The sequence below is a fragment of the Anomaloglossus baeobatrachus genome, chromosome 10, assembly GCF_048569485.1.
Source record: "Anomaloglossus baeobatrachus isolate aAnoBae1 chromosome 10, aAnoBae1.hap1, whole genome shotgun sequence".
Lineage (NCBI taxonomy): Eukaryota > Metazoa > Chordata > Amphibia > Anura > Aromobatidae > Anomaloglossus > Anomaloglossus baeobatrachus.
The window spans coordinates 49,945,936-49,958,901 of NC_134362.1; the positions used below are offsets into that span (position 1 = coordinate 49,945,936).

General features: G+C 43.2%; 1 protein-coding gene across 1 annotated transcript in view; it reads right to left on the reverse strand.

The window, feature by feature from the left end:
- Window positions 1–12,966, reverse strand: part of PLCB3 (phospholipase C beta 3) — a 184,782-nt gene that overhangs the window by 31,054 nt on the left and 140,762 nt on the right. The window contains exons 20-22 of the mRNA XM_075326633.1: window positions 12,584–12,738; window positions 11,212–11,373; window positions 11,025–11,124 (exon numbers count right to left, since the gene is read on the reverse strand). Coding sequence (XP_075182748.1) covers window positions 11,025–11,124; window positions 11,212–11,373; window positions 12,584–12,738 — 417 coding nt within the window. The remainder of the gene's footprint in view (window positions 1–11,024; window positions 11,125–11,211; window positions 11,374–12,583; window positions 12,739–12,966) is intronic.

The window sequence follows — 12,966 nt, forward strand, 5'->3', positions numbered from 1 at the left end:
GGCAGTCAAACCCTCAGTCTTTTATATACAGTGGAGAAAAGTCTCTGCCAGAGATGTCTGGCAGAAGCTTTCTCTCTTCTGGCCATCAAAAACACAAGATGTCTAGGCCAAGAAAAATGTTTGTGTGTATGGCAGAGACGGGGTTGACTTCTATTGGCCAAATGGACAACAATTAGAGATGAGCGGACCCATGGACGTTCAGTTTGGCGGGTTCAGAAGGACTTTAGATAAAGTTTGGTTTGGGACCTGGACTTGACCTGAACCCCAATGGAAGTCACTAATTCGGGTCTCCGTCCACATCCAGCCGGCCATAAACCGATCACTTCCAGGGGATGGGAGGGCAGGTTTTTCCATACATTTTTTTTTTTTCTCGTACACACTAAATCCGATAACACTGATTTTACCCCCAGTGAGAGCTGTTCAAACACTGCAAGCGGCTCACACTGGGCACAGCGATGCTTGCGTGAGTGGTTTGCATACGTAAAGCACCCGAACTCCAAAATCGAAGACTGAGTTTTCAATAAATACAGCATGCAGGGATGTTTGCAGAACATCTAATGCTTGAAAAAGCCCATTGGGTGGCGAAACGTTGCATACATGGTGATGGAACCAAGGATATGAGATATACCCCTGTGATGCTGTGTGCTGTTTTTGAAGTTTTGATTTTTCAGTAAATTCCGTGTTTGGTCCGAAACACCAAACATAATTTTTCAGGTTTGCACATCTCTAATGGCAATCGCTTGTCTGTGGCCAGATTAAGCTGTGAGAAGGTGTACGCCATTGAGGAGTGTGGAAAAACCATTCCATAGTCTAGCGGTACCTGTATAATCAAAAGTGAGTGATACTTCTCTACAATGTCTCATCTGATTAATACATTAAAACACATATATATATATATATATATATATATATATATATATATATATATATATATATATATATATATATATATACACACATACACATACATATACTCTTATATATACACACGCACAGTGTATTGTTGGGGGATGATGCATCAGCTTACTTTTTACTGGAAGAGTGACAGCTATCAGATCTGCGCCTTTATTCCCTTCTGTTTCTACCCTTCAATACGACATTAATTCTGGCTCCAAAAGTGCAAAAATAACTCCAAACCCCAACCAAGGAATTGGCAGGACAGATCTACCTAAAAAGCACTACGGTCGCATTTCTGCATGTTAATAAATTCCTGTTCAGCAAAATGAATTAAGAATGAACGAATGCAGGTTACCTATACATAGAAGAGAAAAACCCAACTAAGGCCATGTGCGCACTTGCTGGTTTTTGAAGCGGATTTTTTGCGGATTTGCTGCATGTTTCGCTGCATGTTATGTTCATAACATCTCTGCAGTGATTCACCAGCAAAACCTATGGGGGAAAAAAATGCTGTGCGCACTATACGGATTTTGACAGCTACATGTTTTGCTGCGGGATTCCCGCAGCAAAAACAATTGCATGTCACTTCTTTTCCGCACGTCGCTGCGGGATTTCACTCCATTGACTCCAATGTAATCGTGAAATCCCGCAGGAAATAACGCAGGCAGCAAATTCTGTGCGGTTCATTGCGTTTTCCTGCGTTATTCCCTCCGGTATTTCGCGGTTTACCTCCGGTTATGTTCATCGCTGCCTGAGGTTTGCAGGGAAGTGATGTCATTATGACAGGAAGACGAAGCTGAGCAGAGAGTAAACACACACACATCACAGACACAGACATAGAAAACACACACACATCACACTCACACAGACATCACAGACATAGAAAACACACATCACACTCACACACAGACACATAGAATACACATAGAAAGCAAACGGACATATATATAAAAAAAAAAAACACGTGGGCTCCGCCATATTTTTACCGTCCAGCCAAGGTAAGCACACAGCGGCGCCCGGTATTCTCAGGCTGGGGAGGGCCAGGGTTAATGCCCCCTCCTCCCGCAGCCGAGAATATCAGCCCACAGCTGCCCCGGGACTGTCGCATCCATTATGCGGCAGTAGCGGAGTGTCCCCGGCTCTTCCTGTTGTCGTGATGCGGTGGCAAATCATGGTAATATAAAAAGTTAATGGCGGCGGATCGCCGCCACTAAGTCCAGGCTTGATCATGGCAGCGTCTATGAGACAGCTGACATGATCAACCCGCAAGTAAAGTGAATAAACACACCGAAAAGTCCTTTACTTTAAATAAAACACAAAAAAGCCCCTGGTTCACCATTTTATTAACCCCTCCCAAAATAAAGCTCCGATGTAATCCACGTCCTGCGATGCTTGCATCCAGCCGCAACTGACACTGACACAGCGCTGAATGCAGCCTCGCAGCGAGACAGCAGAGGTAATTATCGGTCATTTCCCACGGCCGGTAATGTGAACTCACATTACCGCTCGGGAGAAATGCAGCGTGTGCTCACAGGGACTCTGTCTATCTATCCCTTTATCTATCTATCTATCTATCCCCTCTATCTATCCTTCTATCTATTCTTCTATCTGTCTATTTATCTATTTATCTGTCTGCTATCTATCTCAGAAGGAAATTACTTTTTTTTTTCTTTTTAATGTGCTTTATTGCATTGAATGCATTAAAGCACATGTACCAACCCGCATGCAGCAAAACCGCGGCAATACCGCGAACAATACCACGGTAAAACCGCGGCAAACCACATGCGGTTTTCGGGTGCGGTTTGCCATGGTTTTTTACCGCGGGTGCGGTAATCTTTCAGACCCTGCGGAATTTTAAGAAAATTCCGTTTTCCAGTGCGCACAGGGCCTTCAATGTCCCAAAACCAACACTCACTACTGGTCCATCCCTGCACTCTCATTACTGGTAGAGCTGGTCACACTTCACTGCCCCTCGTTACCGGCAGAGCCGGTCACACTTCACTTTCCCTCATTACCAGTAGAACCGGGCACACTGCAATGCCCCTTGTTACCAGTAGAACTGGTCATAATTCACTGCCCCTCATAACCGGTAGAGCCGGTCACACTCCATCATTCCACAGATATTTACATTTGTGGGATTCTCGCAGGTTAGAGACTGTAAATTATGACAACCAAATCTGAAGAGGTCACTGTTTTATAGTGGTTTCTGATGGAATCAGTCACTTATTATGTCCCTTTTTTCATTGTGGGAATACGGACCGCTCCATTCTCATCACCATCTGTAAGGAAGAAACAAAACAGGGCAATGGCCACCAAGGTAAAGTTCCAACACCAGGGATAACTCTGAACTGTGTATTCACTGTACTATAAAACAGCATGTAAAATTCTGCCTAAAATCAATAGCACAGAGCTCAAGAGATGATATCAGGACACATGTCATCCTGCAGACTCTGTGCTATTGATGGTATGGGGCCAGATATCATCCTGTAGACTCTGTGCTATTGATTGTATGGGGCCAGATATCATCCTGTAGACTCTGTGCTATTGATTGTATGGGGCCAGATATCATCCTGTAGACTCTGTGCTATTGATGGTATGGGGCCAGATATAATCCTGTAGACTCTGTGCTATTGATGGTATGGGGCCAGATATAATCCTGTAGACTCTGTGCTATTGATGGTATGGGGCCAGATATCTTCCTGTAGACTGTGCTATTGATGGTATGGGGCCAGATATAATCCTGTAGACTCTGTGCTATTGATGGTATGGGGCCAGATATAATCCTGTAGACTCTGTGCTATTGATTGTACGGGGCCAGATATAATCCTGTAGACTCTGTGCTATTGATTGTATGGGGCCAGATATAATCCTGTAGACTCTGTGCTATTGATTGTATGGGGCCAGATATAATCCTGTAGACTCTGTGCTATTGATGGTATGGGGCCAGATATCATCCTGTAGACTCTGTGCTATTGATTGTATGGGGCCAGATATCATCCTGTAGACTCTGTGCTATTGATTGTATGGGGCCAGATATCATCCTGTAGACTCTGTGCTATTGATGGTATGGGGCCAGATATAATCCTGTAGACTCTGTGCTATTGATGGTATGGGGCCAGATATAATCCTGTAGACTCTGTGCTATTGATGGTATGGGGCCAGATATAATCCTGTAGACTCTGTGCTATTGATGGTATGGGGCCAGATATCTTCCTGTAGACTCTGTGCTATTGATGGTATGGGGCCAGATATAATCCTGTAGACTCTGTGCTATTGATGGTATGGGGCCAGATATAATCCTGTAGACTCTGTGCTATTGATTGTACGGGGCCAGATATAATCCTGTAGACTCTGTGCTATTGATTGTATGGGGCCAGATATAATCCTGTAGACTCTGTGCTATTGATTGTATGGGGCCAGATATAATCCTGTAGACTCTGTGCTATTGATGGTATGGGGCCAGATATCATCCTGTAGACTCTGTGCTATTGATTGTATGGGGCCAGATATCATCCTGTAGACTCTGTGCTATTGATTGTATGGAGCCAGATATAATCCTGTAGACTCTGTGCTATTGATTGTATGGGGCCAGATATAATCCTGTAGACTCTGTGCTATTGATTGTATGGGGCCAGATATAATCCTGTAGACTCTGTGCTATTGATTGTATGGGGCCAGATATAATCCTGTAGACTCTGTGCTATTGATTGTATGGAGCCAGATATAATCCTGTAGACTCTGTGCTATTGATTGTATGGGGCCAGATATAATCCTGTAGACTCTGTGCTATTGATTGTATGGAGCCAGATATAATCCTGTAGACTCTGTGCTATTGATTGTATGGGGCCAGATATAATCCTGTAGACTCTGTGCTATTGATGGTATGGGGCAAGATATCATCCTGTGGACTCTGTGCTATTAATAATATGGGGCCAGATGATATCCTGCTATTGATTGTATGGGGCCAGATATAAAGCTGGTGTCACACATAGCGACGCAGCAGCGATCACGACAGGCGACCTGACCTTATCAGGATCGCTGCTCCGTCGTTACGTGGTCGCTGGTGAGCTGTCAAACAGGCAGATCTCAGCAGCGACCAGTGACCAGCCCCCAACCAGCAGCGACGGGTGGAAGCAACGCTGCACTTGGTAACTAAGGTACATATCGGGTAACCAAGGAAAGCACTTTTCTTGGTTACCTGATATTTACCTTAGTTACTAGCGTCCACCGCTCTCACGCTGCCAGTTATTTACCCGATGTGAACTCCAGCTACGTGTGCAGGGAGCAGGGAGCCGGCACTGGCAGCGTGAGAGCGGCGGACGCTGGTAACGAAGGTAAATATCGGGTAACCAAGGAAAGGGCTTCTTAGTTACCCGATGTTTACCGTGGTTACAGCTTACCGCAGGCTGCCAGAAGCCGGTTCCCTGCTCGCTTCAGTTCGTCGCGCTCTCACTGTCACACACAGCGATGTGTGCGTCACAGCGGGAGAGCAACGAGCAAAAAATGAAGCAGGACATTCAGCAACGAGGGGCGACCTCACAGCAGGGGCCAGGTCATTGCTGGATGTCACACACAGCGACAGGACGTCGCTGCAACGTCACAGAAAATGGTGACTTAGCAGCGACGTCGTTGTCGTCGTCGCTGTGTGTGACACCACCTTAACTCTGTAGACTGTGCTATTGATTGTATGGGCCAGATATAATCCTGTAGACTCTGTGCTATTGATTGTATGGGCCAGATATAATCCTGTAGACTCTGTGCTATTGATTGTATGGGCCAGATATAATCCTGTAGACTCTGTGCTATTGATTGTACGGGGCCAGATATAATCCTGTAGACTCTGTGCTATTGATTGTATGGGGCCAGATATAATCCTGTAGACTCTGTGCTATTGATTGTATGGGGCCAGATATAATCCTGTAGACTCTGTGCTATTGATTGTATGGGGCCAGATATAATCCTGTAGACTCTGTGCTATTGATGGTATGGGCCAGATATAATCCTGTAGACTCTGTGCTATTGATGGTATGGGCCAGATATAATCCTGTAGACTCTGTGCTATTGATTGTATGGGCCAGATATAATCCTGCAGACTCTGTGCTATTGATTGTATGGGCCAGATATAATCCTGTAGACTCTGTGCTATTGATTGTATGGGATCAGATATCATCCTGTAGACTCTGTGCTATTGATTGTATGGGGCCAGATATAATCCTGTAGACTCTGTGCTATTGATTGTATGGGGCCAGATATCATCCTGTAGACTCTGTGCTATTGATTGTACGGGGCCAGATATAATCCTGTAGACTCTGTGCTATTGATTGTATGGGGCCAGATATAATCCTGTAGACTCTGTGCTATTGATTGTATGGGCCAGATATAATCCTGTAGACTCTGTGCTATTGATTGTATGGGCCAGATATAATCCTGCAGACTCTGTGCTATTGATTGTATGGGGCCAGATATCATCCTGTAGACTCTGTGCTATTGATTGTATGGGGCCAGATATAATCCTGCAGACTCTGTGCTATTGATTGTATGGGGCCAGATATAATCCTGCAGACTCTGTGCTATTGATTGTATGGGATCAGATATAATCCTGCAGACTCTGTGCTATAGATTGTATGGAGCCAGATATAATCCTGTACACTCTGTGCTATTGATTATATGGGGCCAGATATAATCCTGTAGACTTTGTGCTATTGATTGTATGGGCCAGATATAATCCTGTAGACTCTGTGCTATTGATTGTATGGGCCAGATATAATCCTGTAGACTCTGTGCTATTGATTGTATGGGCCAGATATAATCCTGTAGACTCTGTGCTATTGATTGTATGGGGCCAGATATAATCCTGTAGACTCTGTGCTATTGATTGTATGGGCCAGATATAATCCTGTAGACTCTGTGCTATTGATTGTATGGGCCAGATATAATCCTGCAGACTCTGTGCTATTGATTGTATGGGGCCAGATATCATCCTGTAGACTCTGTGCTATTGATTGTATGGGGCCAGATATAATCCTGTAGACTCTGTGCTATTGATTGTATGGGCCAGATATAATCCTGTAGACTCTGTGCTATTGATTGTACGGGGCCAGATATAATCCTGTAGACTCTGTGCTATTGATTGTATGGGGCCAGATATAATCCTGTAGACTCTGTGCTATTGATTGTATGGGGCCAGATATAATCCTGCAGACTCTGTGCTATAGATTGTATGGAGCCAGATATAATCCTGTACACTCTGTGCTATTGATTGTATGGGCCAGATATAATCCTGTAGACTCTGTGCTATTGATTGTATGGGCCAGATATAATCCTGCAGACTCTGTGCTATTGATTGTATGGGGCCAGATATCATCCTGCAGACTCTGTGCTATTGATTGTATGGGGCCAGATATAATCCTGTAGACTCTGTGCTATTGATTGTACGGGGCCAGATATAATCCTGTAGACTCTGTGCTATTGATTGTATGGGGCCAGATATAATCCTGTAGACTCTGTGCTATTGATTGTATGGGGCCAGATATAATCCTGCAGACTCTGTGCTATTGATTGTATGGGATCAGATATAATCCTGCAGACTCTGTGCTATTGATTGTATGGGATCAGATATAATCCTGCAGACTCTGTGCTATAGATTGTATGGAGCCAGATATAATCCTGTACACTCTGTGCTATTGATTATATGGGGCCAGATATAATCCTGTAGACTTTGTGCTATTGATTGTATGGAACAAGATATCATCCTGCAGACTCTGTCCTCTTGATTGTATGGAGCCAGATATAACTCTGTGCTATTGATTGTATGGGGCCAAATGTCATCCTGAAGACCCTGTACTATTGATTGTATGGGACCAGATATAATTATATAGACTCTGTGTTATTGATTGTATGGGGTCAGATGTAATTATATAGACTCTGTGATATTGATTGTATGTGGCCAGATATCATCCTGCAGACTCTGTGCTATTGATTGTATGGAGCCAGATATAATCCTGCAGACTCTGTGCTATTGATTGTATGGGGCCAGATATAATGCTGTAGACTCTGCTATTGATTGTATGGGGCCAGATATAATCCTGCTATTGATTGTACAGGGCCAGATATAATCCTGTAGACTCTCCTATTGATTGTATGGGCCAGATATAACTCTGTAGACTGTGCCATTGATTGTATGAGGCCAGATATAATCCTGTAGACTCTGTGGCATTGATTGTATGTGGCCAGATGATATCCTGCTATTGATTGTATGGGGTCAGATATAATCCTGTAGACTCTGTGCTATTGATTGTATGGGGCCAGATATAATCCTGCAGACTCTGTGCTATTGATTGTATGGGGTCAGATATAATCCTGTAGACTCTGTGCTATTGATTGTATGGGGCCAGATATAATCCTGCAGACTCTGTGCTATTGATTGTATGGGGCCAGATATAATCCTGTAGACTCTGTGCTATTGATTGTACGGGGCCAGATATAATCCTGTAGACTCTGTGCTATTGATTGTACGGGGCCAGATATAATCCTGTAGACTCTGTGCTATTGATTGTATGGGGCCAGATATAATCCTGTAGACTCTGTGCTATTGATTGTATGGAGCCAGATATAATCCTGTAGACTCTGTGCTATTGATTGTACGGGGCCAGATATAATCCTGTAGACTCTATGCTATTGATTGTATGGAGCCAGATATAATGCTGTAGGCTCTGTGCTATTGATTGTATGGGGCCAGATATAATCCTGCAGACTCTGTGCTATTTGATTGTACGGGGCCAGATATAATCCTGTAGACTCTGTGCTATTGATTGTACGGGGCCAGATATAATCCTGTAGACTCTGTGCTATTGATTGTACGGGGCCAGATATAATCCTGTAGACTCTGTGCTATTGATTGTATGGGGCCAGATATAATCCTGTAGACTCTGTGCTATTGATTGTATGGGGCCAGATATCATCCTGCAGACTCTGTGCTATTTGATTGTAGGGGGCCAGATATAATCCTGTAGACTCTGTGCTATTGATTCTATGGGGCCAGATATAATCTTGTAGACTCTGTGCTATTGATTGTATGGGGCCAGATATAATCCTGTAGACTCTGTGCTATTGAATGTATGGGGCCAGATATCATCCTGCAGACTCTGTGCTATTGATTGTATGGGGCCAGATATAATCCTGTAGACTCTGTGCTATTGATTGTATGGTGCCAGATAAAATCCTGTAGACTTTGTGCTATTGATTGTATGGTGCCAGATAAAATCCTGTAGACTCTGTGCTATTGATTGTATGGGGCCAGATATAATCCTGTAGACTCTGTGCTATTGATTGTACGGGGCCAGATATAATCCTGTAGACTCTATGCTATTGATTGTATGGAGCCAGATATAATGCTGTAGACTCTGTGCTATTGATTGTATGGGGCCAGATATAATCCTGTAGACTCTGTGCTATTGATTGTATGGGATCAGATATAATCCTGTACACTCTGTGCTATTGATTGTATGGGGCCAGATATAATCCTGTAGACTCTGTGCTATTGATTGTATGTGGCCAGATATAATCCTGTAGACTCTATGCTATTGATTGTATGGAGCCAGATATAATCCTGTAGACTCTGTGCTATTGATTGTATGGGGCAAGATATAATCCTGTAGACTCTGTGCTATTGATTGTATGGAGCCAGATATAATCCTGTAGACTCTGTGCTATTGATTGTATGGGGCCAGATATAATCCTGTAGACTCTGTGATATTGATTGTATGTGGCCAGATATAATCCTGTAGACTCTGTGATATTGATTGTATGGGGCCAGATATAATCCTGTAGACTCTGTGATATTGATTGTATGGGGCCAGATATCATCCTGTGGACTCTGTGCTATTGATTGTATGGGGCCAGATATAATCCTGCAGACTCTGTGCTATTGATTGTATGAGGCCAGATATAACTCTGTGCTATTGATTGTATGGGGCCAGATATAATCCTGTAGACTCTGTGATATTGATTGTATGGGGCCAGATATCATCCTGTAGACTCTGTGCTATTGATTGTACGGGGCCAGATATCATCCTGTAGACTCTGTGCTATTGATTGTATGGGGCCAGATATCATCCTGTAGACTCTGTGCTATTGATTGTATGGGGCCAGATATCATCCTGTAGACTCTGTGCTATTGATTGTACGGGGCCAGATATCATCCTGTAGACTCTGTGCTATTGATTGTATGGGGCCAGATATCATCCTGTAGACTCTGTGCTATTGATTGTACGGGGCCAGATATCATCCTGTAGACTCTGTGCTATTGATCATATAGAGCCAGATATCATCCTGTAGACTCTGTGCTATTGATTGTATGGGGCCAGATATCATCCTGCAGACTCTGTGCTATTGATTGTATGGGGCCAGATATCATCCTGTAGACTCTGTGCTATTGATTGTACGGGGCCAGATATCATCCTGTAGACTCTGTGCTATTGATTGTACGGGGCCAGATATCATCCTGTAGACTCTGTACTATTGATTGTATGGGGCCAGATATCATCCTGTGGACTCTGTACTATTGATTGTATGGGGCCAGATATCATCCTGTGGACTTTCCTCCTTAGGGGATTAGAATGGAGCGGTTGGTATTTCAGCAATAAGTAAAGACGCAAGAAATGACCAATTCTGGTGAAAAAACTCTTGACTTTTCATATGTGGTCTCCCCATACTTTAGTCTGCACCATACTATTAGAGGTTGTCCTCTTTTAGAAAACTTATGCACACAGGATCAGTTAGCTGTAAAAAAAAAAACAAAAACTGAGCGTAACTTCCACCCAGATCCCATTCCTGGGTGCAGCACATCGTCTCCGGCACTGCCCTGGTCTCCATTGTCCGGCTGTAGTGGTGACATCATGTCGGCAGCGCTGCAATCAATCATTGAGCTCAACGACTTCCAACATCTACATTAATAGAATCGCTAAATTCAGTGATTGTCTGCAGCCTGAGTTCGGAAGTTTGGTAAAAGAGGAAATCTTTTCACATGAGGTCAGAAGATACTTCCTCAAAAGAGTATTTAGGTCATTCTTACATAACTAGACCCCAAAGATGAGCCGGCCCATCATTCAGGGGTCCTGCCACCTTACCAGGACGTATAGCCGAAACTGGGAGAATCCGGTGACCAACAAACTTTCCACCTTCCTCAAAAACAGCGATCCGAAGAGAGGCGAGGGTCGGTAGCACCACCTTGAGGATTAAAAAGAGGAGAATGTCAAGAAGTACAATCTAACGGAATGTACAGAAATAAGAACATTTTTCAAAATCTGACCATACCTTATGGAATATAAAAGGTTCCTCATCCCAAACAGGATTAAAGGAGTTTCCCTGGGAAGTTTTCGTCCTAAACTTCCTTTTCGTGTCAACGGGCAAACCAAACATATCCACCTCTACATATATTCCAACACGTTTATCAGATAGGAACTGCCCTGAAATGATCTGGTGAGAAAACAAATAAGGCAAAATGTAGACAAGGGATTTAATGGTTAAAGTAGCATAGGAGGAGCACTGCAGCCTCTCCTGTATTACATAGTTACTTAGGTTGAAAAAAGCCCTCGGTCCATCTAGTTCCCCCTTCCTCCACCAATTCTATATTTTGTCCCTAAGTCACTTATAACCAATAATGTTGTATGTACTGAGGAAATCATCCAGCCCTCATTTAAAAGCTGTTATAGTATCAGCCATTACTACCTCTTGTGATAGGGCATTCCACAGTCTGACTGCTCTAACTGTAAAGAACCCTTTCCTATTTAGCTGTCGGAATCGCTTTTCTTCCACTCGCAGTGAGTGCCCCCTGGTCCTTAGTATTGTCTTTGGAAGAAATAAGTCATGTGCCAGTCCTTTATATTGACCACACATGTATTTATACATATAAATGAGATTTCCTCTGAGATGTCTTTTTTCTAAGCTAAACATATCTAACTTTTCCATCCTCTCATCATACGGGCGGCCTCCATTCCTTGTAGTAGTCTAGTTTTTTGCCTTTGAACTGACTCTAACTTCTGAATGTCCTTTTTAAAATGTGGAGCCCAAAACTGGATCCCGTATTCCAGATGTGGCCTTACAAGTGATTTATAGAGGGGTAACAATACGTTGGGATCACGGGATCTAATCTTTTTATACACCCTAAAATCTTGTTTGCTTTAGCAGCTGCTGCCTGACATTGAGTGCTGCTGCTCAACTTATTTGTAATGAGAATCCCCAAGTCCTTCTCCTGTTCTGTATTCCCGAGTTTACTTCCATTTAATGTATACGCAGCTATAGGATTACTCCGTCCTAGGTGCATTACTTTACATTTATCAAAATTAAATCTCATTTGCCAAGTATCTGCCCATTCTGACATCTTATCCAGATCTTTTTGTAATATTGTACTATCAAGGTCAGTTTTTAATATCCTACATAGTTTGGTGTCATCAGCAAAGACTGACACTTTACTATCAATCCCATCCACAAGGTCATTATTAAAGAGATTTAAAAAAAATCGGTCCTAGCACAGATCCCTGCGGTCCCCACTGCTGAAAATAGCCCATTTAGAGAATGTTCCATTTATGACTACTCTTTGTTTCTTATCTTTTAGCCAATTCCTTACCCAGTTGCATATAGTTTCCCCTAGTCGTTGCTTCTGAAGCTTTAGTATTAGTATTCTTACCTTAATTTTCACTGTATTAGCTACAATCCCATCAACAATGTTTTCTGTGAAAGGATCAAATGGTTTGTCCGTTCTGCGCATGAATTCAGGCTTCAGGAGGAAACCGCTGCGTCTGTTGTACTCAAATATCCCCATATTCAGCTGCATGGGAAGGTCTACGAGGGACAGAGATAGGACATTTATATATATGACTTTGTTCAATGACGCAAGGACGGTGCAGGAGGAAGGTGACGGCCGGCAGCAAGATATGGGGATAGATATAATGCAGAGAAAAAAAAAATCCAGATAAGAGGGATAAAAACAACAATAGAAAAATGCAGCAACTGGATAATAAAGCAAAGAAATGTGGATGAGGGAAATACCAAAGTAACTATGAGCCGTGA